The 22,459-nt window shown below is 41.1% G+C and overlaps 1 protein-coding gene across 1 annotated transcript; it reads right to left on the bottom strand.

Annotated features, from left to right (window-relative positions):
• Positions 1 to 2,354: 2,354 nt before the first annotated feature.
• On the bottom strand, positions 2,355 to 21,799 carry C9H3orf33 (chromosome 9 C3orf33 homolog). Its single transcript, XM_007521098.3, has 5 exons — positions 21,644 to 21,799; positions 19,697 to 19,756; positions 13,735 to 13,882; positions 7,520 to 7,680; positions 2,355 to 3,159 (listed from the first exon to the last, which is right to left on the bottom strand). The coding sequence occupies exons 1-5, from the start codon at positions 21,755 to 21,757 to the stop codon at positions 2,758 to 2,760; spliced, it is 885 nt and encodes a 294-aa protein (XP_007521160.2). The 5' UTR covers positions 21,758 to 21,799; the 3' UTR covers positions 2,355 to 2,757.
• Between the last annotated feature and the right edge of the window lie 660 nt (positions 21,800 to 22,459).

Below are 22,459 nucleotides of genomic sequence, written 5' to 3'. Positions count from 1 at the left end.
GGATCCCGGTTCGAACCCCGGCTCCCCACCTGCAGGGGAGTCACTTCACAGGCGGTGAAGCAGGTCTGCAGGTGTCTATCTTTCTCTCCTCCTCTCTGTCTTCCCCTCCTCTCTCCATTTCTCTCTGTCCTATCCAACAACGACAACAACAATAATAACTACAACAATAAAACAACAAGGGCAACAAAAGGGAATAAATAAATAAAATAAATATTTAAAAAAAAATGGTTGGGTAATGGAGCACCCAATTGAACACACATGTTCAATGACCCAGGCTCAACCCACCAGACCCCACCTCTAGGAGGAAAGTTTCATTAATGGTGAAAGTGTTGCAGGTGTCTCTCTTTCTCTCTCCTTTCTCCCTCCCCTTTCCCTTTTGATTTTTCTCTGTCTCTATCCAATAAGAAAATAAAAATAAAAATAAAAATTAAGAGGGCCAGTGGTGGTGCAGCCAGTTAAGTACACACCATGTGGAAGGATCCAAATTCGAGCCCCCACTCCCCACCTGCAGGGAGGATGCTTCGTGAGTGGTGAAGCAGGTTTGCAGGTTTCTATATTTCTTTCTCCCCTTCCTCTCAATTTCAATCTCTCCTTTCAAATAAAATAATAACAATAATAGTAATTTAGGAATGAAAAAAATGGGGCCAGGCAGTGGCACATCTGGTTAAACAAACAGATTACAGTGCGCAAGGACTCTGGTTAAAGCCCATGGGCCTCACCTGCAGGGGGAAAGTTTCATGGGTAGTGAAGTAGGGCTGCATGTGTCTCTCTGTCTCTCCCCGATTCTTAATTTCTCTCTGTCTCTATTCAATAATAAATAAATGCCACCAGGAGCCGAAGATTCACAGTGCCAGCACCAAGCCCCAGCAATAACGTTGGTGGCAATTAAAAATAAATACAGCGTGGGTAGATAGCTTAATCAGTATACAAACAGACCCTCATACCTGAGGCTAAAAGGTCCCAGGTTCAATCTCCAGCACCATCATAAACTAGAGCTGAGCAGTGCTCTGGTTAAAAAAAATTAATAATTTTCAGACACCAAGTTGCAGATGCTTCCATGATGCCAAGCTGACTTCTCTGGGCAGATGACCTCACCACTGTGTCCTGGAATCCCACCTCCCCAGAGCCCTACCCTACTAGGGAAACATAGAAACAGGCTGGGGGTATGGATCAGCTTGTCAATGCCCATGTCCAGCGTGGAAGCAATTACAGAAGCCAGACCTTCCACCTTCTGCACCCCATAATGATCCTGGGTCCATACTCCCACAGGGATAAAGAATAGGAAAGCTTCCAGTGGAGGGGATGGGATGTAAGACTCTGGTGGTGGGAATAGTATGGAATTGTACCCCCTCTTATACTACAATCTTGCCAATCATTATTAAATCACTAATACAAATTATGTAAAATAATAATAAATAAATATGTTGAAAAAGATCTATGCAGCTCTTAGAGAAAAAAAAAAAGTCAAGATAGAGGGGCTTGATGTGAGGTCTATATTCCCATGACTTCCTTTCAGGGTACTTGGATTTCCTGTAGGGTGAGCTGACACCGCGTAGAGTGGCAGGACTGTGGAGACATGCTGATGGACTCCACGCTCACACCCCGAGTGCAGTGATTAAGCCCTGTCACAAACACACTCATGTGTCCTTGCCATCAGATGTGGGATTTGCCTGTAAAGGATGTGAATTAAACTACCTGGGCAACTAAGAAGGCGGAAAAAAGAAGTGAGTATCTCCACGCCAAGCAACCATGATAGGTGCCTCAACGGATCCTTCAGGGACAGTAACTGACCACGCACAGTGTCAAAGAAAGGGCCAGCATTGGGCCACATATCTATGACTGGTATGAGATTAGCCACCTCAAACTAGGTTTGAAAATAAAGACATTTACTTGCTCATATCAGATGAAACTGAGGCAAGAAAGGTCAAGAACTGGCTACTTTGGGGTTCAGCTATGTATGCCATATGGACTCTAGGGTGTGGGAAGTGTTCAGGTCCTGAAACATGATGGTGGAGAAGGACCTAGGTGGGGAGTTAGAGTGTTGTGTGGGAAATTGAGAAATACTACACATGTGCCAACTATTGTATTTAACTGTCAACTATAAACCATTAATCCCCCTAATAAAGAAAAAAAATTAAAAAGGAAAAAGAAAAAGAATTTAAAAAAATTAAAAATTAAAAGAAAAAGAATTTAAAAAATTAAAAGAAAAAGAATTAAAAGAAAAAGAATTTAAAAAAATTAAAAAGAATTTAAAAAAATTAAAAAGGAAAAAGAAAAAGGAAAAGTGACTTCTTTTAGTCTTGCCCCAAATTCAAAATCAGTCACAGAGAAAAGACAGTAGCCTCAGACATGACTCCTTGAAAATTTCCTGTATTATAAATAATGAAAGCTGATAAAACTGGAAAAAAATAGACAACGATCGCATAAACAAAAGTTAAACACAGCTGGCCCAAAATAAGTCAAATAACACAAAAGTCAACAATTAAAACTCCCAAATTCTAGCATGACGTGTATACACTTCATCAGTTTCAGTGTTTCATGCTTCCTAAGAGTGTGTTACACTAATCAGAATTTGTTCAAATTATTCTGATATTATAATTGTAATAATCATCAAGTGTCTCTCATATATTCAAGTATATTAGAATATAATTTTGGTCACTTGAGGAAATTTTCATTTCAACTCAATGAGGAACACTCATATATTGATAAATTTTACACTTTTCTGAGTAGGTCACCTCCCAGGTTTCTTGGAAAACTTCATCTTTTCCTACGAAAGTGTATATGACTCATAAGTTCTCTGAATTTCATTATTAATGAGTAGTTATTCATGTTGTTTTTCCATGTTTCATAAGTCCTTCTAAATTTGTCATAATAACTTTCTTTTTTCAAGTTGAAATCTGATCCAATTTTCTTTAAATAATTGTCTTTTTTCCACATTTCTCTCCAGGAGTCTTTGAATTTTTCCAAATAATTTTCTTTTTCAGATTCTTCCTTCCATATTCCTTTTCTTTTTTTCACGGCTGTTAGTTCAGCTTTAAGTAAGTTTCTGTGAATTTTCCAGTAGATTTTAGAGTCATATTTCAGCCCTTCAACAAGAACAGCTTTGCCAAGACCTCTTCTCAAAATCTCTTCATTCAGGCTCACATTGAAATATCTCCCCTTGGGTGAAAATATAAAGCAAAGTATTTTTTTCAGAAAATTGCTAGTGTACACGGAATATTGTATTGAATTTAAAACTAGTCATTCAGCAACTTTAGATATCCAGAGAAAACTCAAAAATATAAAGCAAAAGGGTCCCCAAGAGCTTAACATAGTAGACATTAAATCCAAGAATTTCACTGCCAATTAGACTTTGCTCCAAGCTGTCTTTGAGAACACACAGTTCTCTACAGGTTCATCTATCTCCCAATCCAAAGAAGCAGAGAAGCAATCAATTATACTCAACATTTTTTTTTACTTGTTTGTTTTGCTTGAGGAGGTACACTATACAAGACAGGTAAATGTCAGAGACCACAGCAAAGCAAACCAAAGGAAATGGGAGAAATGCAAAAGTAGACAAATGCAAAATGAACTAAGTAATTACTGAGCTGTTAAATTAGATTTAAAGGTTAAGAGTAGATAGCATAATGGTTATGCAAAGAGACTCTTTTGGAACCTGAGGCTCAAAAGTCCCAGGTTCAATCCCCGGCAACACCATAAGCTAAGTAGTGCTTTGATTAAAAAAAAAAAAAAATCTGTTTTAATCCAAAATAAATAAATAAATAGATAAATAGGGGGCCAGGTGGTGGTGTACCTGGCTGAGCTTACAAGTTGCTGTGCACAAGGAACCGAGTTCAAGCTCCCGGTCCTCACCTGCAGGGGGGGAAGCTTTGTGAGTGGTGAAGCAGGACTGCAAGTCTCTCTGTCTCTCTCCCTATCTTCCCTTCCCATCTCAATTTCTCTTGGTCTCTATCCAATAAATAAGATAATTAAAATAAATTAAATAAATATAAAGAAAGCATACCGTTTAAATAAATAAATAAATGTATAAATTAGGTTTAGAAGTCCAGTGTTTAAGAAGGCAATGGCATATAAATTTAAAAAAATTAAAAGTTTCCCACAAAATAATTAGTGTGAAAATAGCTCTGGTCCTTCACCTTCAACCTTCAGGAAATTTCAGTTATGGATACCTCACTCCTCAATGAAACTAGTGTAAAAAAAAAGGGGGGGAGGAGTTAGGCGGTAGCGCAGCAGGTTAAGCGCAGGTGGCACAAAGCACAAGGACCAGCGTAAGGATCCCGGTTTGAGGCCCCAGCTCTCCACCTACAGGGGAGTTGCTTCACAAGTGGTGAAGCAGGTCTGCAGGTGTCTATCTTTCTCTCCCCCTCTCTGTTTTCCCCTCTCCATTTCTCTCTGTCCTATCCAACAATGACAATAATAATAATAACTACAACAATACAATACAGCAATAACTACAACAAGGGCAACAAAAGGGAATAAATAATTTTTTTTAAAGCTGACGCATTTATTCCTGTTTAGAAGAAACACAGAGAAAGGAATTAAAGGCATACAGATTGGAAGACAAGAAGTCAAACTCTCCCTATTTGCAGATGGCATGATAGTATGCATAGAAAAAAACTAAAGAATCCAGCAAGAAGCTTTTGGAAATCAGTAATACAGTAAGGTGTCAGGCTACAAAATTAACATTCAAAAGTCAGTGGCATTCCTCTATGCAAACACTAAGTTAGAAGAAGATAAAATCCAGAAGTCAATTCCTCTTACTATAACAACAAAAACAATAAAATATCTAGGAATAAACCTAACCAAAGAAGTGAAAGACTTGTATACTGAAAATTATGAGTCACTACTCAAGGAAATTGAAAAAGACACAAAGAAGTGGAAAGATATTCCATGTTCATGGGTTGGAAGAATTAACATCATCAAAATGAATATACTACCCAGAGCCATCTACAAATTTAATGCTATCCCCATCTAGATCCAAACCACATTTTTTAGGAGAATAGAACAAACGTTACAAATGTTTATCAGGAACCAGAAAAGACCTAGAATTGCCAAAACAATCTTGAGAAGAAAGAACAGAACCGGAGGCATCACACTCCCAGATCTCAAACTGTATTATAGGGCCACTGTCATCAAAACTGCTTGGTACTGGAACATGAATAGACATACTGACCAGTGGAATAGAATTGAGAGCCCAGAAGTGAGCCCCCACATCTATGGACATCTAATCTTTTTTTTTCATTTTTATTATCTTTATTTAACTATTAGATAAAACATCTAATCTTTAACAAAGGTGTCCAGACTATTAAATGGGGAAAGCATAGTCTCTTCAACAAACGATGTTAGAAAAAAATGGGTTGAAACATGCAGAAGAATGAAACTGAGCCACTATATTTCACCAAACACAAAAGTAAATTCCAAGTGGATCGAGGACTTGGACGTTAGACCAGAAACTATCAGATACTTAGAGGAAAATATTGGCAGAACTCTTTTCCGAATAAATTTTAAAGACATCTTCAATGAAACAAATCCAATTACAAAGAAGACTAAGGAAATATAAAACTATGGGACTACATCAAATTAAAAAGCTTCTGTTATATGGAAAACTAAGAAATGTTATGCATGTACAAACTATTGTATTTACTGTTGAATGTAAAACATTAATTCCCCAATAAATAAATTAAATAATAATAATAAATAAATAAAAAGCTTCTGCACAGCAAAAGAAACCACTAACCAAACCAAGAGACCCCTCACAGAATGGGAGAAGATCTTTACATGCCATACATCAGACAAGAGGCTAATAACCAAAATATATAAAGAGCTTGCCAAACTCAACAACAAGAAAACAAATGACCCCATCCAAAAATGGGGAGAGGACAAGGACAGAATATTCACCACAAAAGAGATCCAAAAGGCCGAGAAACACATGAATAAATGCTCCAAGTCTTTGATTGTCAGAGAAATGCAAATAAAGACAACAATGAGATAATACTTCACTCCTGTGAGAATGTCATACATCAGAAAAGGTAGTAGCAACAAAAGCTCGAGAGGGTGTGGGGTCAAAGGAACCCTCCTACACTGCTGGTGGGAATGTAAATTGGTCCAACCCCTGTAGAGAGCAATCTGGAGAACTCTCAGAAGGCTAGAAATGGACCTATCCTATGATCCTGCAATTGCTCTCCTAGGGATATATGCTTAAGGAACTCAACACACCCATCCAAAAAGATCTGTGTATACATATGTTCTTAGCAGCACAATTTGTAATAGCCAAAACCTGGAGGAACCCAAGTGTCCAATAATAGATGAGTGGTTGAGCAAGTTGTGGTGTATACGCACAATGGAATACTACTCAGCTATTAAAAATGTCCGTTTTTAGCCCATCTTGGATGAAGCTTGAAGAAATCATGTTAAGTGAAATAAGTCAGTAACAGAAGGATGAATATGGGATGATCTCACGCTCAGGCAAAAGTTGAAAAACAAGATCAGAAGAGAAAACACAAGTAGAACCTTAACTGGAATTGGTGTATTGCACCAAACAAAAAGACTCTGGGGTGTGGGGGGGGAGTACATGTCCAAAAAGGATGACAGAGGACCTAGTGGGGGTTGTATTGTTATATGGAAAACTGAGAAATGTTATGCATGTACAAACTGTTGTATTTACTGTCGAATGTAAAACATTAATCACCCAATAAAGAAATAAAAAAAAGAATTTTCTAATACTGTTTCTGTGCAGATTTTAGATTATCAGAATAAATATCTTTTACATATATACACACACACACAAAAAAAAACAGGGCAGGTGGTAGTCCACCTGGTTAAGCGTACATAGAACTATACAAAACAAAAAGACATATTATGTCTACACGGTATTAGGATAGATTCAGCAATGTTTATCTTCAGAAAACATCCTCACTATATAGTTTCCAGTTGACAAGTCTCACCTCACTAAACAAGCCATTTTGTTTGTTTTTTTAAATATTTTTAGCTATTTACATTATTATTATTTTAATATTTATTTATTCCCTTTTGTTGCCCTTGTTTTATTGTTGTAGTTATTATTGTTGTTGTTATTGATGTCATAATTGTTGGATAGGGCAGAGAGAAATGGAGAGAGGAGGGCAAGACAGAGAAGGGGAGAGAAAGATAGACACCTGCAGACCTGCTTCACAGCTTGTGAAGGGATTCCCTTGCAGGGATTCCCAAGCCGGGGGGCTCGAACCAGGATCTTTACACTGGTCCTTACACTTTGTGACACCTGCGCTTAACCCACTGCACTATATACCCACTCTCGGTTGTTTTACCAAAGGCACAGCCCAGGTTTATTGTGGTGCAAGGGACTGAACCTGCAACTTTGGAGCCTCAAGCATGAGAATCTATTTGCGTTACCGTTTAATTGTCTACCCCCACCTTTCCCTCTCCCTCTCTAATCTCTACTTTCCCTCAGTCTAATATATAAAAACCATATAACAAAAGCAAAAAAATAGAATATGGCTCATTATTTCTTCATATCACTCACCTTTTTCACTAAAAGGTAGCAAAAGAGTGCTGAATTCTCCTTTCCCAGAAGCTGGAACCACAGTTCTTGGGACGGCTTTAACTCTTCTTGTAACCACACCTTCCCACTTTCTGAGAGCTGGACCCCCGCCAGCTTGATGAGCAAAGTACCCTGTGGTTCTTCTAAACAGTCAAAAAGAAGTGAGTCAGCTTTTAAAAAAAAATTTATTTATTCCCTTTGTTGCGCTTGTTTTAGTTCTATTGTATTGTATTGTTGTATTTATTATCATTGTTATCATTGTTGGATAGGAAAGAGAGAAATGGAGAGAGGAGGGGAAGACAGAGAGGGGGAGAGAAAGACACCTGCAGACCTGCTTCACCACCTATGAATCGACTCCCCTGCAGGTGGGGAGCCGGGGGCTCTAACTGGGATCCTTTTTTTTTTTCCCTTCTCCAGGGTTATTGCTGGGCTCGGTGCCTGCACCATGAATCCACCACTCCTGGAGGCCATTTTTCCCCCCCTTTTGTTGCCCTTGTTGTAGCTTCGTTGTGGTTATTATTATTGCCCTTGTTGACGCAATTCGTTGTTGGATAGGACAGAGAGAAATGGAGAGAGGAGGGGAAGACAGAGAAGGGGAGAGAAAGATAGACACCTGCAGACCTGCTTCACCGCCTGTGAAGCGACTCCCCTGCAGGTGGGGAGCCGGGGGCTCGAACCGGGATCCTTACGCCGTCCCTGCGCTTTGCGCCACATGCGCTTAACCCACTGCGCCACCTAACTGGGATCCTTACATGCCAGTCCTTGCGCTTTGTGCCACCTGCGTGCAACTCGCTGCGCTACCACCGACTTCCCCCCTTTTTTTTAAACACCAGGATTATCAGTGAGGCCCAGTGCCTGTGCTATTCCACTACTCCTACTGGCATTTTTTTTTTTTTAAGATATTGGACAATAGTCAATAGTGATAGCAAGATAGAAGAGATCAGATGTGGAATGACAACCTTTCAGTTTCATCACTCAGGTGAGACCTTTCCTTTCATAGTATTCTCTAATTCCATTCCAGGTGATCCACTTCCCAATAAAGTCCCCAAACCTAGATATAGACCAGGCCCGCTGAGATAGAGTACATGTTCACACGTGTCCATAAACCAGGGCAAAATATATACCTGAAAGCAGAAGTACACAAGAGTCTGCAATGAGTACCCCCCAACACTTCATCTGCACTATTCCAGCCTTTAGGTCTATGCTTGTTCAACAATTTGTTTGGCTTTGTATGTTAACTCTCTTTTCAGTCTCCATGTTCCGGATGCCAGCATGATGCCAACCAGACTTCCCTGGACTGAAGACCCCACCAATGTGTCCTGGAGCCCCACTTCCCCAGAGACCCACCCTACTAGGGAAAGAGAGAGGCAGACTGGGAGTATGAACCGACCAGTTCATGTTCATGTTCATGTCCATGTTCAGCAGGGAAACAATTACAAGCCAGACCTTCCATCTTCTGCAACCCACAAAGACCCTGGGTCCATACTCCCAGAGGGATAGAGAATGGGAAAGCTATCAGGGAAGGGGCTGGGATATGGAGATCGGGTGGTGGGAATTGTGTGGAGTTGTACCCCTCCTATCCTACGGCTTTGTTAATGTCTCCTTTCTTAAATAAAAAGATTGAAAGAAAGAAAGAAAGAAAGAAAGAAAGAAAGAAAGAAAGAAAGAAAGAAAAAAAAAAAAAAAAAAAAAGAGCAGACATAACACTGCTCTGCCACTCCACCCGCTACTTATGAAGCTTCCTCCCTATATGGTTGGAGGCCGGGGGCTCAAATCCAGGCCCAAAACAAGTCCCAAATGTATAATTTGTAACTAACCAGCCTAATTTAAAAACAGTTTTTTTTTTAAATCTATGATAAAGAGGCAAGGGAGGGGTGGCAGGGGAACCAAAGCATCACTGTAGCACACAACAATGCCCAGGACTGAACTTAGGACCTCATGCTTGAGAGTAGACTGCTTTAGCTACTGCTCCACCTCCTGGGCTTAGATAACCAGGCTCTTCAGATGTAGGCCCATTTGTCTTTCTTTCTTTCTTTCTTTCTTTCTTTCTTTCTTTCTTTCTTTCTTTCTTTCCTTTTTTACTTTGTTTATTGTGTTTACCAGAGCACTGCTCAGCTCTGACTTACGGTGGTACAGGGGATTGAACCTGGGATTTTTGGATCCTCAGGTATGAAAGTCTCTTTTGCATAACCATTATGTTTTTTACCCTCACCTGGTCTATTAATTTTTTTTAATTTTTAAAAATATTTATTCCCTTTTATTGCCCTTGTTGTTTTATTGTTGCAGTTATTGTTGTTCTTGATGTTGTCGTTGTTGGATAGGACAGAGAGAAATGGAGAGAGGAGGGGAAGACAGAGAGGGGGAGAGAAAGACAGACACCTGCAGACCTGCTTCACCGCCTGTGAAGCGACCCCCTGCAGGTGGGGAGCCGGGGGCTGGAACCAGGATCCTTAATTTGGTCCTTGTGCTTGGCGCAACCTGCACTTAACCTGCTGCGCTACCGCTCAACTCCCGGTCCGTTAATTTTATATTCATGTTTTATTTTAAAATAACATAAGTATATAGTCGATAGAAAAAAATATATATATATATATAATTTCAATAAGCTTTAGAAAACATGTGAGAAGGGCCACACCTGGTTGAGTGCACATGGTACAATGAGAAAGGACCTGGGTTGTTCATGTTCAAGTCCCTGGTCCCACCTGCGGGGGGAAGCTTTGTGAGTGGTGAGGCAGGACTGCAGGTGTCTCTCTCACTCTCTATCACCTTCTTCCCTCTCCATTTCTGGCTGTCTGTATCCCATAAATAAATAAAGATAATACAAAGAAAGAAAGAAAGAAAGAAAGAAAGAAAGAAAGAAAGAAAGAAAGAAAGAAAGAAAGAAAGAAAAATAATACACGAGAGCCCAGGAGGTGGTACAGTAGATAAAGTAATACTTTGGGTTTCTCTTTCTCATTAATAACTAAATAATAAAATCTTAAAATGAAGAAAGTAATGAGTGTGGGTTACATTTTTTTTAAATTGGGGTGGTAATGTTTTACAATACAGTTGTTGGCACATGAGTACAAGTTTTCATCTTGCCATTATAGGTTCCTGCAAAACACTCTCACTCAAGATTTTTCTACTATTATTTTATTTGATAGGACAGAGAGAAATCAAGGAGGGAGGGAGAGGTAGAGAGAGAGAGAGAGAGAGAGATAGACACCTGCAAACCTGCTTCACCATTGGTGAGGAGTGGGGGGTTTGAACCAGTGTCCTTGTGAAGGTCCTTGCACATAGTACTACGTGTACTTAACCATGTGTGCCACCACCCAGCCCCACTCAGATTGATTTTCCCATAGGAACCCTTACTACTAGTAGATCTATGTAAACTGCGTTTCCACTTAATTTACTGAGAGCATCTTTCTGTTTCAGTAGTGAAACATTATTATTACTACATGGTTTTTTTTTTTCTTTTTTTTTAAATATTTTATTTATTTATTCCCTTTTGTTGCCCTTGTTGTTTTATTGTTATAGTTATTATTGTTGTTGTTGTTGGATAGGACAGAGAGAAATGGAGAGAGGAGGGGAAGACAGAGAAGAGGAGAGAAAGATAGACACCTGCAGACCTGCTTCACCGCCTGTGAAGAGACTCCCCTGCAGGTGGGGAGCCGGGGTTCGAACCGGGATCCTTATGCCGGTCCTTGTGCTTTGCGCCACCTGCGCTTAACCCGCTGCGCTACAGCCCGACTCCCTGCATTTTTTTTTTTTTGGTTTTTGCCTCCAGGGTTATTGCTGGTTCAGTGCCTGGACTACGAATCCACTGCTCCTGGAGGCTATTTTTTCCCCTTCTGTTGCCCCTGTTGTTTTATCATTGTGGTTATTATTGTTGTTGCTCTTGATGTCGTTGTTGTTGGGTAAGACAGAGAGAAATCGAGAGAGGTGGAGAGAAAGACAGACACCTGCAGACCTGCTTTACCACCTGTGAAGCAACCACCCTGTAGGTGGGGAGCCGGGGGCTTGAACCGGGTTTCTTGTGCTTTGTGCCATGTGCACTTAAACTCCTGTACTACCGCCCAATCCACTACATGTTTTTTAACAGAGCAGGTCTCGCTTGTGGTAGTGTCAGAGACTGAACCTTGAATCTCTGGTAATACAGACATCAAAGTCTGTTACATGAGCCTAGATGCTATTTCCCCCAGTCATACATTACTATTTTAAAAAATATTTATTTATTCCCTTTTGTTGCCCTTGTTTTATTGTTGTAGTTATTATTATTGTTATTGATGTCGTTGTTGTTGGATAGGACAGAGAGAAATGGAGAGAGGAGGGGAAGACAGAGAGGGGGAGAGAAAGACAGACACCTGCAGACCTGCTGCACCGCCTGTGAAGTGACTCCCTTGCAGGTGGGGAGCCGGGGGCTCGAACTGAGATCCTTACCCTGTCCTTGCGCTTTGCACCACCTGCTGTGCTACCGCCCAACTCCCACATTATTATTATTATTATTTTACATTTTATGAAAGTGACTTCTACACAGAATTTTATAGATTATACTCAAGATAACATAGAACTAAAGTTTATTTACCCTCAGACTCAATAAAAATTTAATATTTAACTTTAATATCAAGATTATATTTTAGGAGTTCACCATGTTCCAAAAAGGGATAATGGCTGTACATCAGGTAAAGAGTTTGGACTTCCTCTCATAGTGCAAAGTTTTAAAAATCAAATTCCACTGTAGCCCAGGACATGCTATGGCCGACAGAGTGCTCATCTTGAAAGCATAAGGTCCTAAGTTTGTTCCCCAGCGCTCTATATGGCAGAGTAATACTGTGGTTTTCTCTGCTCTTGTTAATAAATAAATAGTAAAATGGTGAGCTGGTTAAGAGCACATAGTACTATGGGAAATGATACGCGCATGGACCCGGATTCCAGCCCTCCTCCTGTTCCCCATCTGCAGAGGGACAGCTTCATGAGCAGTGAAGAGGGTCTGTACATGTCTTTCCCTCTGTCTCCTCTCTGAATTTCTCTCTGTCCCATCAAATAAAATAAAATAAAATAAAATAAAGTAAAATAAAATAAAATAGGAAAAAATGGCCGTCAGAAGCAGTGGATTCATAGTGCTGGCACCGAGCCCCAGCAACTGGAGGCAAAAATAAATAAATAAATAAATAAATAAATAAATAAATAAATAACCCTAAAATGCCACTTTTTCTACTTTACAGACAACTTTAAAAACTTTAAAACTTTAAAACTTAAAAACTTTAAAAACCCTTCGGCTTCATTACTCGGGTGAGACCCTTCCTTTTATAGTACACTCTAATTTCATCTCAGGTAGTTCACTTTCTAACAAAGTCCCATAACCTAGATATACACCAGTTTCTGTGAGAGAGAGCTTATGTGCACACGTATCCATAAACTACTGCAAAATATATACCTGAAAGCAGAAGTACATTAGAGTTTGCAGTGAGTACCTCCCTAACACTTCCTCTCCACTATTCCAAGCTTGGGATCCATGATTGCTCAACAAATTGTTTGGCTTCGTATGTTAACTCTCTTTTCAATCACCAGGTTCCAGATGCCACCAGGATGCTGGCCAGGCTTCCCTGGATTGAAGACCCCACCAATGTGTCCTGGAGCTCTGCTTCCCCAGAGACACACCTTACTAGGGAAAGAGAGAGGCAGACTGGGAGTATGGACCGACCAGTCAACGCCCATGTTCAGCGGGGAAGCAATTACAGAAGCCAGACCTTCTACCTTCTGCAACCCTCAGTGACCCTGGGTCCATGCTCCCAGAGGGCTAGAAAATGGGAAAGCTATCATGGGAGGGGGTGGGTTATGGAGATTGGGTGGTGAGAATTGTGTGGAGTTGTACCCCTCCTACCTTATGTTTCTGTTCATTAATCCTTTCTTAAATAAAAAATTAAAAAAAAATTTTTAATGTTATCTTTATTTATTTATTGGATAGAGACAGCCAGAAATTGAGATGGGAGGGGGTGATAAAGAGGGAGAGAGGCAGAGATACCTGCAGCTCTGCTTCACCACTCATGAAGCTTTTCTTCCCTGCAGGTGGGGATTGGGGGCTCAAACCTGGGTCTTTGTCCACTCTAACCTGTATGCTCAACAGGTGCACCGCCACCTGGCCCCACAGATAACTTCTAATAAGGGAACACTAAAGTAGTCAGTTAACATTATTGTCATTATGGTACCTTACTTACTTCTCCACGAAGATAGAATAGGTAAAGTGATGGGAATATGTTCAACTTCTAAACCATTCTCGGTTAGTCGATGTAAGCGTCCACGTAGTTTGACATTCTTCCTTATAAATTCTACTGGGATGTCTGAAGAACTTATAAATTTTGTTGTCTGTTGATTCACAAGGAGCAAAACATGACATTATTATTATTATAGTTTTGTAATTAACTTTGTCAAATAACATAAACATTTAACAATAGTAAATAATCCAGTTTTTTAATTTGGTCCTTAATGTTTGTCTTTAGTTGCCACCAGGTCTACTGACAGTGCTCTGTGCCTACATGTCTCCACCATTCTTGACAGCTATTTTTTTCCCCTTTTTTATAGATAAAGCATGAAAGCCAGAGAGAGAGATAGAAACGGAGTGCATGACGGGAGGAGAAGGAAAGACACTACACCATCCTACCACTCTCCTACTGGCTTCCCCTGTAGGGGCCTAGGTTCTTGAGTCAAGACCTCAGCTAAAGCTGAAAGACGATAGTGACTGAGCAGCAGGTCTCTGAGTCATAAACATTCTCACTGGGGCATGCAGAGCATGTGCTCTAGCTGGGTCAGTAAACAATAAGCATGCAGGTCATGCTCTCTAGCTGGCTCAGAAGACAATAAGAATTATCAGTCTGGGGATCAGTGGTGGCGCACCATGTAACATGGTTGAGCACACATGTTACAAAGCGCAAGGGCCTAGGTTTGAGCCCCTGGCACCCACCTGCAGAGGGAAAGCTTTTTTTTTTTTTAATATTTATTTATTTATTCCCTTTTGTTGCCCTTGTTTTATTGTTGTGGTTATTATTGTTGTTATTGATGTCAGCGTTGTTGGATAAGGCAGAGAGAAATGGAGAGAGGAAGGGAAGACAGAGAGGGGGAGAGAAAGATAGACACCTGCAGACCTGCTTCACCGCCTGTGAAGTGACTCCCCCTGCAGGTGGGGAGCCGGGGGCTCAAACTGGGATCCTTATGCTGGTCCTTGCACTTTGCGCCACCTGCGCTTAACCCACTGCGCTACCGACCGACTAGAGGGAAAGCTTTGTGAGTGGTGAAGCAGTGTTACAGGTATCTCCCTATCAGCCCCTTTCCTCTTGATTTCTGGCTGTCTCTATTTAATAAATAAATAAAGATAACAGGGGTCCAGGAGGTGGTGCAGTGGATAAAAACAAGTACGGGGTTCTCGAGCATGAGGTCCCAAGTTCAATCACGTACCAGAGCACATACACCAGAATGATATCTGGTTCTTTCTCTCTCTCCTCCTATCTTTCTCATTAATAAATAAATACAATCTTTTAAAAAATAAATATAATAAAAATAATTTTTAATTAAAAAAAGAACTTATTGGGGAGTCGGGTGGTAGCGCAGTAGGTTAAGCGCACATGGTGCGAAGTGCAAGGACCGGCATAAGGATCCCAGTTTAGGGGGTCGGGCGGTGGCGCAGTGGGTTAAGCGCATGTGGCGCAAAGCGTAGGGATCGGCGTAAGGATCCCGGTTCGAGCCCCCGGCTCCCCACCTGTAGGGGAGTTGCTTCACAAGCGGTGAAGCAGGTCTGCAGGTGTCTATCTTTCTCTCCCCTTCTCTGTCTTCCCCTCCTCTCTCCATTTCTCTCTGTCCTATCCAACAACGAATTGCGTCAACAAGGGCAATAATAATAACCACAACGAAGCTACAAGGGCAACAAAAGGGGGGGAAAAATGGTCTCCAGGAGCGGTGGATTCATGGTGCAGGCACCGAGCCCAGCAATAACCCTGGAGAAGGAAAAAGAATAAAAAAAAAAAAAAAAAAGAAAGAAAGGATCCCAGTTTGAGCCCCCGGCTCCCCACCTGCAGGGGGGTCACTTCACAAGCGGTGAAGCAGGTCTGCAGGTGTCTATCTTTCTCTCCCCCTCTGTCTTCCCCTTCTCTCTCCATTTCTCTCTGTCCTATCCAACAACGATGATATCAACAACAGCAATAATAACTACAACAATAAAAAATAAGGGCAACAAAAGGGAAAATAAATAAATAAATAAATAAATATAAAAAATTAAAATATATGTTAAAATAAAAAAGAACTTATCAGTCCACCAGTCAATGGAAGTTTATGATATAATGTACCTAAGATATATCTGATAATTACTGAGAACAAAATGCATGTCGTACTCACTAGCAAAGTACGTTATTGGTCATTAAGCATATATAAACCCTGACGTTGTGAATAAAGCTGAATCACTTGCACAAGGATTCCGCCTAGCCCTGTATTTGTTATTAATCTTATCTTTCCTTAAGGGTCTCAAATACTGACTAAGATAGCCCCGGCATCCTCCCTTGCAGGTGTTCCCAGTGCAGTGGCCAAGGGCTTACACTCAGGTCCTCATGAATGGTAATTGTGTGTTCTACCAGTCAAGCTGTCATTCAGTCCCTGGTTCTTAATTTTATACTAGTAGTTTAACATTATTCAATAAAAATACTTATGGGGGTGGAGGTAGACTGCATAATGGTTATGCAAAAAGACTCTCATGCCTGAGGCTCTAAGGTTCCCAGGTTCAGTCCCTTGCACCACCATAAACCAGAGCTGATCAGCGCTCTGGTAAAACAAACAAACAAACAAATAAATAAATAAATAATAAAAGTACTTATACGAACATTGTTAAGAAATCTTCAGCCACTCTTTCAGTGTACTATGTAGAAAACACTCTCAAGCCTGAGGCTTCATAGTCCCAGGTTCAATCCCCTGCACCACTATAAACCAGAGTTGAGCAGTGCTCTGGTAAACAATACAGAGTGGAAGTAAAAAAAAAAAAAAAAATTAAATTAAAACACTAAGCAAACTCCTAACTTATAAGAGTTTACACCTCAAAAATAAAGCACAATTCATCAAAAAGCAGTGTTTATCTGTGCCTGGAACAACATACTTTTCGTTTTTTAGACAGAGGCAGAGAGAGTGAAAGAGACTGTGTTTTCTTTAATGCAGTGGAGGCTGGGCTCAGACCTGGGTCTGCATATGGCAAAGCAGCACATTACTTAAGCACCACACTTTTTTTTTTAAATTATCTTTATTTATTGGATAGAGACAGTCAGAATCAAGATGGACAGGGAGATAGAGAAGAAAGACAGAGAAATACCCACAGTACTGCCACACCACTCACAAAGTTTTCCCCTGTAGGTGGGGACCAGGGTCCTTGTGCATTGTAACATGTGCATTCAGCCAGATGTGCCACCACCACCTGGCCCCAACAGGCCCCACATTTCTGATTAGTTATTCATTATTTGACTCTGTAGAAGTGCAGTCTCTCCCCAATGCAATGAATTCACCCAACTGTCTGAACTTTAGAACTTGAGGTTCTAAAAGTTTTAAATAAATCTTGAAGAAAGACCAAGAGAATCAAATAGACCTAAACTTTATGTTACTAAGACTAATGTTAGAGTCCTCCAACCTCCACACTTCTTGTGACATACACTAGAATAATTAATTCCTTATTTGCTAAGTCAGACTTGGTCGGGATTCCTTTACTTGTAGCCAAACTATTCCAGTTGTTGACAACTAATGTCCTAATTGTTTTCTTTCTTTCTTCCTCTTTTAATATTATACTATTGTAATATGAATATCTTCTATTGTCCAAATCATTTCTTTTAAAAAATATTATTTATTTATTAGATAGGGACAGAGAGAAATAGAGACGGGTGGAAGAAACAGAGTGAAAAAGAGATGGAGACTCCTGCAGCCCTGCTTCACCACTTGTGAAGCTTTCCCCCTGCAAGTGGAGATCAGGATCTTGAACCTGGGTCCTTGTGTACTGTAATGTGTGCGCTTAACCAAGTGTACCATCACCTGGCCCCTCTAATGTTTTTTTTTATACTACCTTTCACATCTTTGGTTAGTCACTATTATCATGCATCTTAAATCTAAGAAGGAAAAAAAAAAGACAACAGAACTAAATTCTGAAATTAATGGCTTTGAAACATACTAACAAATCTTTTTTAAAATTTATTTAAATCCTTTATATATTTTAATGAGAGAGAACCATAGGGAAAGATACAGAGAGAGATCAAAGAACTTCTCAGCTCTGGTTTGTGGTGGTGCAGGGGATTAAACCTGGGGCCTCAGAGCCTTAGGCCTGGAAGCCTTTTTACATCACCATTATGTTGTCTTCCCAGCCCACTAACAAATCTTTATTAACCAATAAGTAGCTTGCACAAATCAATAATGTACCTAATGCTGTGAAAGCAGGATTGGGACATGGAAGCCAAGGAATGTAACAGTAAATCACTCTGCATTTAATATTGCCACAAAGATTGAACTATATGCTAAAAAAACAAAGAACTTAAAACAATTCTTAACTGACTCATGTTCTTTTGTTTGACTTTATTTCCACCAGGGTTATTACTAGACTCAGTGCCTGTACAAGGAATCCATGATCACCCACCTCTCGAAGCTTCCCCACTGCAGTTACTGGGGGATGGGAACTTGAACCCCATTCCTTGTGTATGGTAACATGTGTCTTCAACCGGAAGCACCAACACCCACCCCTGACCCATGTATTTGTTTATGCACTAAGAAGACTTTAGTTCACATTATGATACTGAAATTATCATTCTAAGCCAAGAGTCATTAAATTTTTTTTAAATTTTTTTTTAATTGGGGAGATAACATAATGGCTATATGGTTTTGCAGAAAGACTTTATGGCTGGGGCTCCAAAATCCCAGGTTCAACCTTCAACACCACCATAAGCTAGAGTTAAGCAGCACTCTGCTTTAAACTCATAATAATAATAGTAGTGTTAGTAAAATAAAATAAATGTACAGGTTCAAGCCCCAGCACCACCATAAGCCAGAGCTAAGCAGTGTTCTGGTAGGAAAAGAAACACACACACACACACACATTTGTAAGTTTCACTACTGATTGGTGTGTGTATGTGTGTGTGTATATATATATATATATATGTTTCTCTCATTAAAGTAAAATCAATAATGTTTTTAAATAAATTGTAAATATTGAATTAGCACCCAGGCTTGAACAAAGTCTATTATTATAATAGAGGAAAAACACCAGGAGGCAGAGTAGATTATACAATGGTTACGAAAAGAGACTCTCATGCCTGAGGCTCTAAAGTTCAGGTCCAATTCCTCACACCACCATAAGCCATATTTCATCAATGCTCTGATAAAAAGAAAAAGAAAAGAATAAGAAAAAAAAAGAAAAACACTAGTGTCTACAGCCATGCTGCCCTGAACACACCCAATCTCGTCTGATCTTAGAAGCTAAGCAGAGTTGGGCCTGGTTAGTACTTGGATGGGAGAGAAACATGTTAGCTTTCTAGCACAAGTTTTTCAGTCCTAACAGACCTAATTTAACTATGATTTTATTCTAAAACAAATAAAGAAAAATACTCTTGGGATCTCCAATAATGTTTGAAATGCCAGTTTAGTGTCATCTTCCAAGCAAATGAAATCTTTTTCAGATTCCTTTTGAAGCATGGTGGTGCTTATGGAAATATAAGCTGAAGCATGAAGGTGGTTATGGAAATATAAGCTGTCCAACTGCTTTCCATAAAACCCTGTGGATGTGTTACTTTTGAATTAAGATGTTAAAATGGGGCTGTGTGGTGGCACACCTGGTTGAGTGCACATGTTATAGTACACAAGGACCCGGGTTCAAGCCCCCAGTCCCCACCTGCAGGGAAAAAGTTTTGCAGTGGTGAAGCAGTGTTGCAGGTGTCTCTCTTCTCTCTCCCTCTCTATCATACCCTTCCTTTTTGTTTTCTGGCTTCCTCTATCTAGTAAATAAAGATTTTTTAAAAAAAGACCTTAAAACAATGTTCATTGTTCTAAAATACTTTAACATATTCTAGCATGAATAACAAAAATAATGCACACTTTGAGGTTAGAAAATTCTGTCTGAAGTAAGAAAAATGTACTTATTGCTCATTATAACCCCACCTCCCACTGTTTTTAACTTACCAGTCGAACACTTCTTAGAAGTATTGTTATCCCAGTTATGGCCATTATGGTGCTGATACTCTTCAGAAAAAAGAATTAATAGTTAATTTCATTATTATTCACAAGAGTGAAAGTACTAACTAGAGAGGAGAAAACAATGATTTGCCCTTTATCCAGTTGTCTAGACACATTTCTTCCAAAAACTTTTCACCAGCCACCCAGCCATAACTCTTCCTTCTAAACAAGCTGCCATGCTTTAAAAGTATGTACATATTGCTTTGCTAGCTACTGAGTGTATTGCTTTAGCCATGAGTGTCTGGGAATGCATGAATCAGTTTACTACATCTTGTGAAAAGTCCACAGCAGTGAGAATTTAAGTGTTTGGAAGACTTTTTTTTAAATTAGTTTCTTTTTTTAATTACTTTTTTATTATCTTTATTTACTTATTGGATAGAGACAGCCAGAAATCAAGAGGGAATGGGGGTGACAGAGAGGAAGAGAGACCGAGAGACACCTGCAGCATTGCTTCACCACTTGCAAAGCTTCCCCCCTGCAGGTGGGGAGGAGGGGGCTCTGTGTCTATTCTAGGTAGCATGCTTTCAACCAGCTGTGCCACCAGTCGGCCCTGAAGGAAAATTTTCATTAACCAAACCTTGAGAGTAGAAATAAGAAATAAGAGCCGGGTGAACGTATTGCTGTTTTGAAAGTGCTCTGTTAAAACTGAAATAGACTTAATAGAATTTAGTTTACTAATAAAAATGAGGATGCAAGGATAAGGGAGACAGCAGAATGTTTGTTTATTCAAGAGTAATGGCTAGGGTTCTGAAGTCCAAGGTTCAATCCCCAGCACCACCATAAACCAGAGTTGAGCAGTGTTCTGGTCTCTGTCTCTTTCTCTCTGTATCACTCATTCATGGAGAAAGGAGGAGGAAGAATAATAAAATAATTCTATAACTCCCTTTTTAAAAGGGAGATAATCTCGCCTATTTCCCTTCAGTAATTAAAACTAGGCTTATAAAAATCAAGTTGAGGGCTGGGGAAATAGCAAAATGGTTATGCAAAAAAGACTTTCAAGCCTGAAGCACCAAAGGTCTCAAATTCAATCCCCAGCATGACTATAAGACAGACGAGTTGAACAGTGTTCTGGTAAATATATACATCACGTTGAAAAGTACACGCAAATGTACATACAATCCGTGTGACTGAGTTATTTGGAGTGGAATTTATTCCATGGCCTCTCCAATTCTGCACAATGAGGACATCATTTTACTAGCAATAACCTCCCAACCGCCAGCCCCCCACTTCCTGCTTAGCTGAAGGAAGCTGGGCCTTGGCAGTGAACACAAAAAGCTACTGTTTGCTCATGCCCACAAAAACTTCCTTTAGCACTTGTTGAGAGGTAAGCACTGGCCAGTTCGGGGCATGGCAGCAAGGCTGCAGGACCTTGCACAGCCCACAGGGGCTCCTGCTTGGCCTTGGGGTGTCCCGGCAGCGCACAGCAGCACCACCGTTCCTTCAGCAGACACTGCCTCTTGGTTATTTTTCTGCAGACACTCTGCCCCTTGGCTCTGGGAGCCCTGATCTTCCTGCTTCCTTCCTCCAGCCTCGGTGCCGGCGCCTCTGCTGGCTCCCCTAATTCTGACAGCCAGGGCGCCCCCAGATCCAGCAGGCCTTCCTCCAGGCAGTGTCAGCGCGGTGCTCTGGTGGCCGATCACAGCTGCACGGCCCTCGGGGTGGCCCCTTCCACCCGCACCCCTAGCGGGTGTGCACCCCAACTCCGCCAGCACAGCTGTCAGCACCATCGCCCGCGATGTCAGCCGCCCCGACCCCGACTCTGTCCCCACCCGGGAAACCAGCGCATCCTCTCGGGGTCGCGGCGCCCAGACGGTGCGCCCCAGGCTCCCCGACCCGCGCCCTCCACTCTGCGACCTCCCCCCACTGAGACTCCCCGAGCTGGGGATGCAGTACCCGGACCAGGCGCAGGTGGTCGTCAGCCCACTGCGACACTCGCGACACCAAGTTGGGAGGCCCCGAGTCGCCGCGGTCGGGCGGCTGGGCTGCGAGCCCAGGCCGCGCCGCCATGTTCCCGCTCCCGCAGCCCCGCGCGGCCTCCCGTGGCCGGCAGGGGGCGCTCTGACGGCGGGGCCGGCACTGTCCTCTCCTAGCTCCAGGAAAGGAAAATTCAAGTTTTCTGTTGAAACAGCAGGTGTTTCCCCGCCAAGAGCGCAAGAGCGAGCCAGAGAGGCCACAGCGCATCTGAATGCAGAATACACAAGGGCACTGCCTTCACTCTGGCGTGATGCAGCAATCTGCGGGCCTTGCGGTCAGAAGGCGATTGCCTTTCTCTCTTACAGGGGGTGATGCTCTTCAAAGGAGTCCCTTCTTCTAGCGTTTACCCTTCTTCCGTAGCCAGTTAACAGGGTCAGGTTGAGCCCCATGATTCTGGCTACATTTTATATTTGTAGTGAGGAGTATAAACGTGAACTGGAAGAAGTGAGAGTCGGGAAGAACCACTAGAAGTCTCTGGACTCCACTTTTTAATCCTTTTCCAGTGCTACCTTTCTAGTTTAGGGTGTTAACCCTGAAGATTTTTATCTGATCTCTCCTTCAATTTCATTTATTACAAATGAGCAGTAAAATAAATTTAATCACTAATAAATTAGTGTATGTAATGTGCAGAACCCAAGTTTTTTCATATTCTGAGTATTTGTGTGTATACCTCTATATGAGCCGTGTGTGTGTGTGTGTGTGTGTGTGTGTGTGTGTGTGTATTTGCCCTGGTAT

The sequence above is a fragment of the Erinaceus europaeus genome, chromosome 9 (assembly GCF_950295315.1).
Source record: "Erinaceus europaeus chromosome 9, mEriEur2.1, whole genome shotgun sequence".
Taxonomy (NCBI): Eukaryota; Metazoa; Chordata; class Mammalia; order Eulipotyphla; family Erinaceidae; genus Erinaceus; species Erinaceus europaeus.
This window is presented reverse-complemented; position numbering and strand designations above follow the sequence as displayed.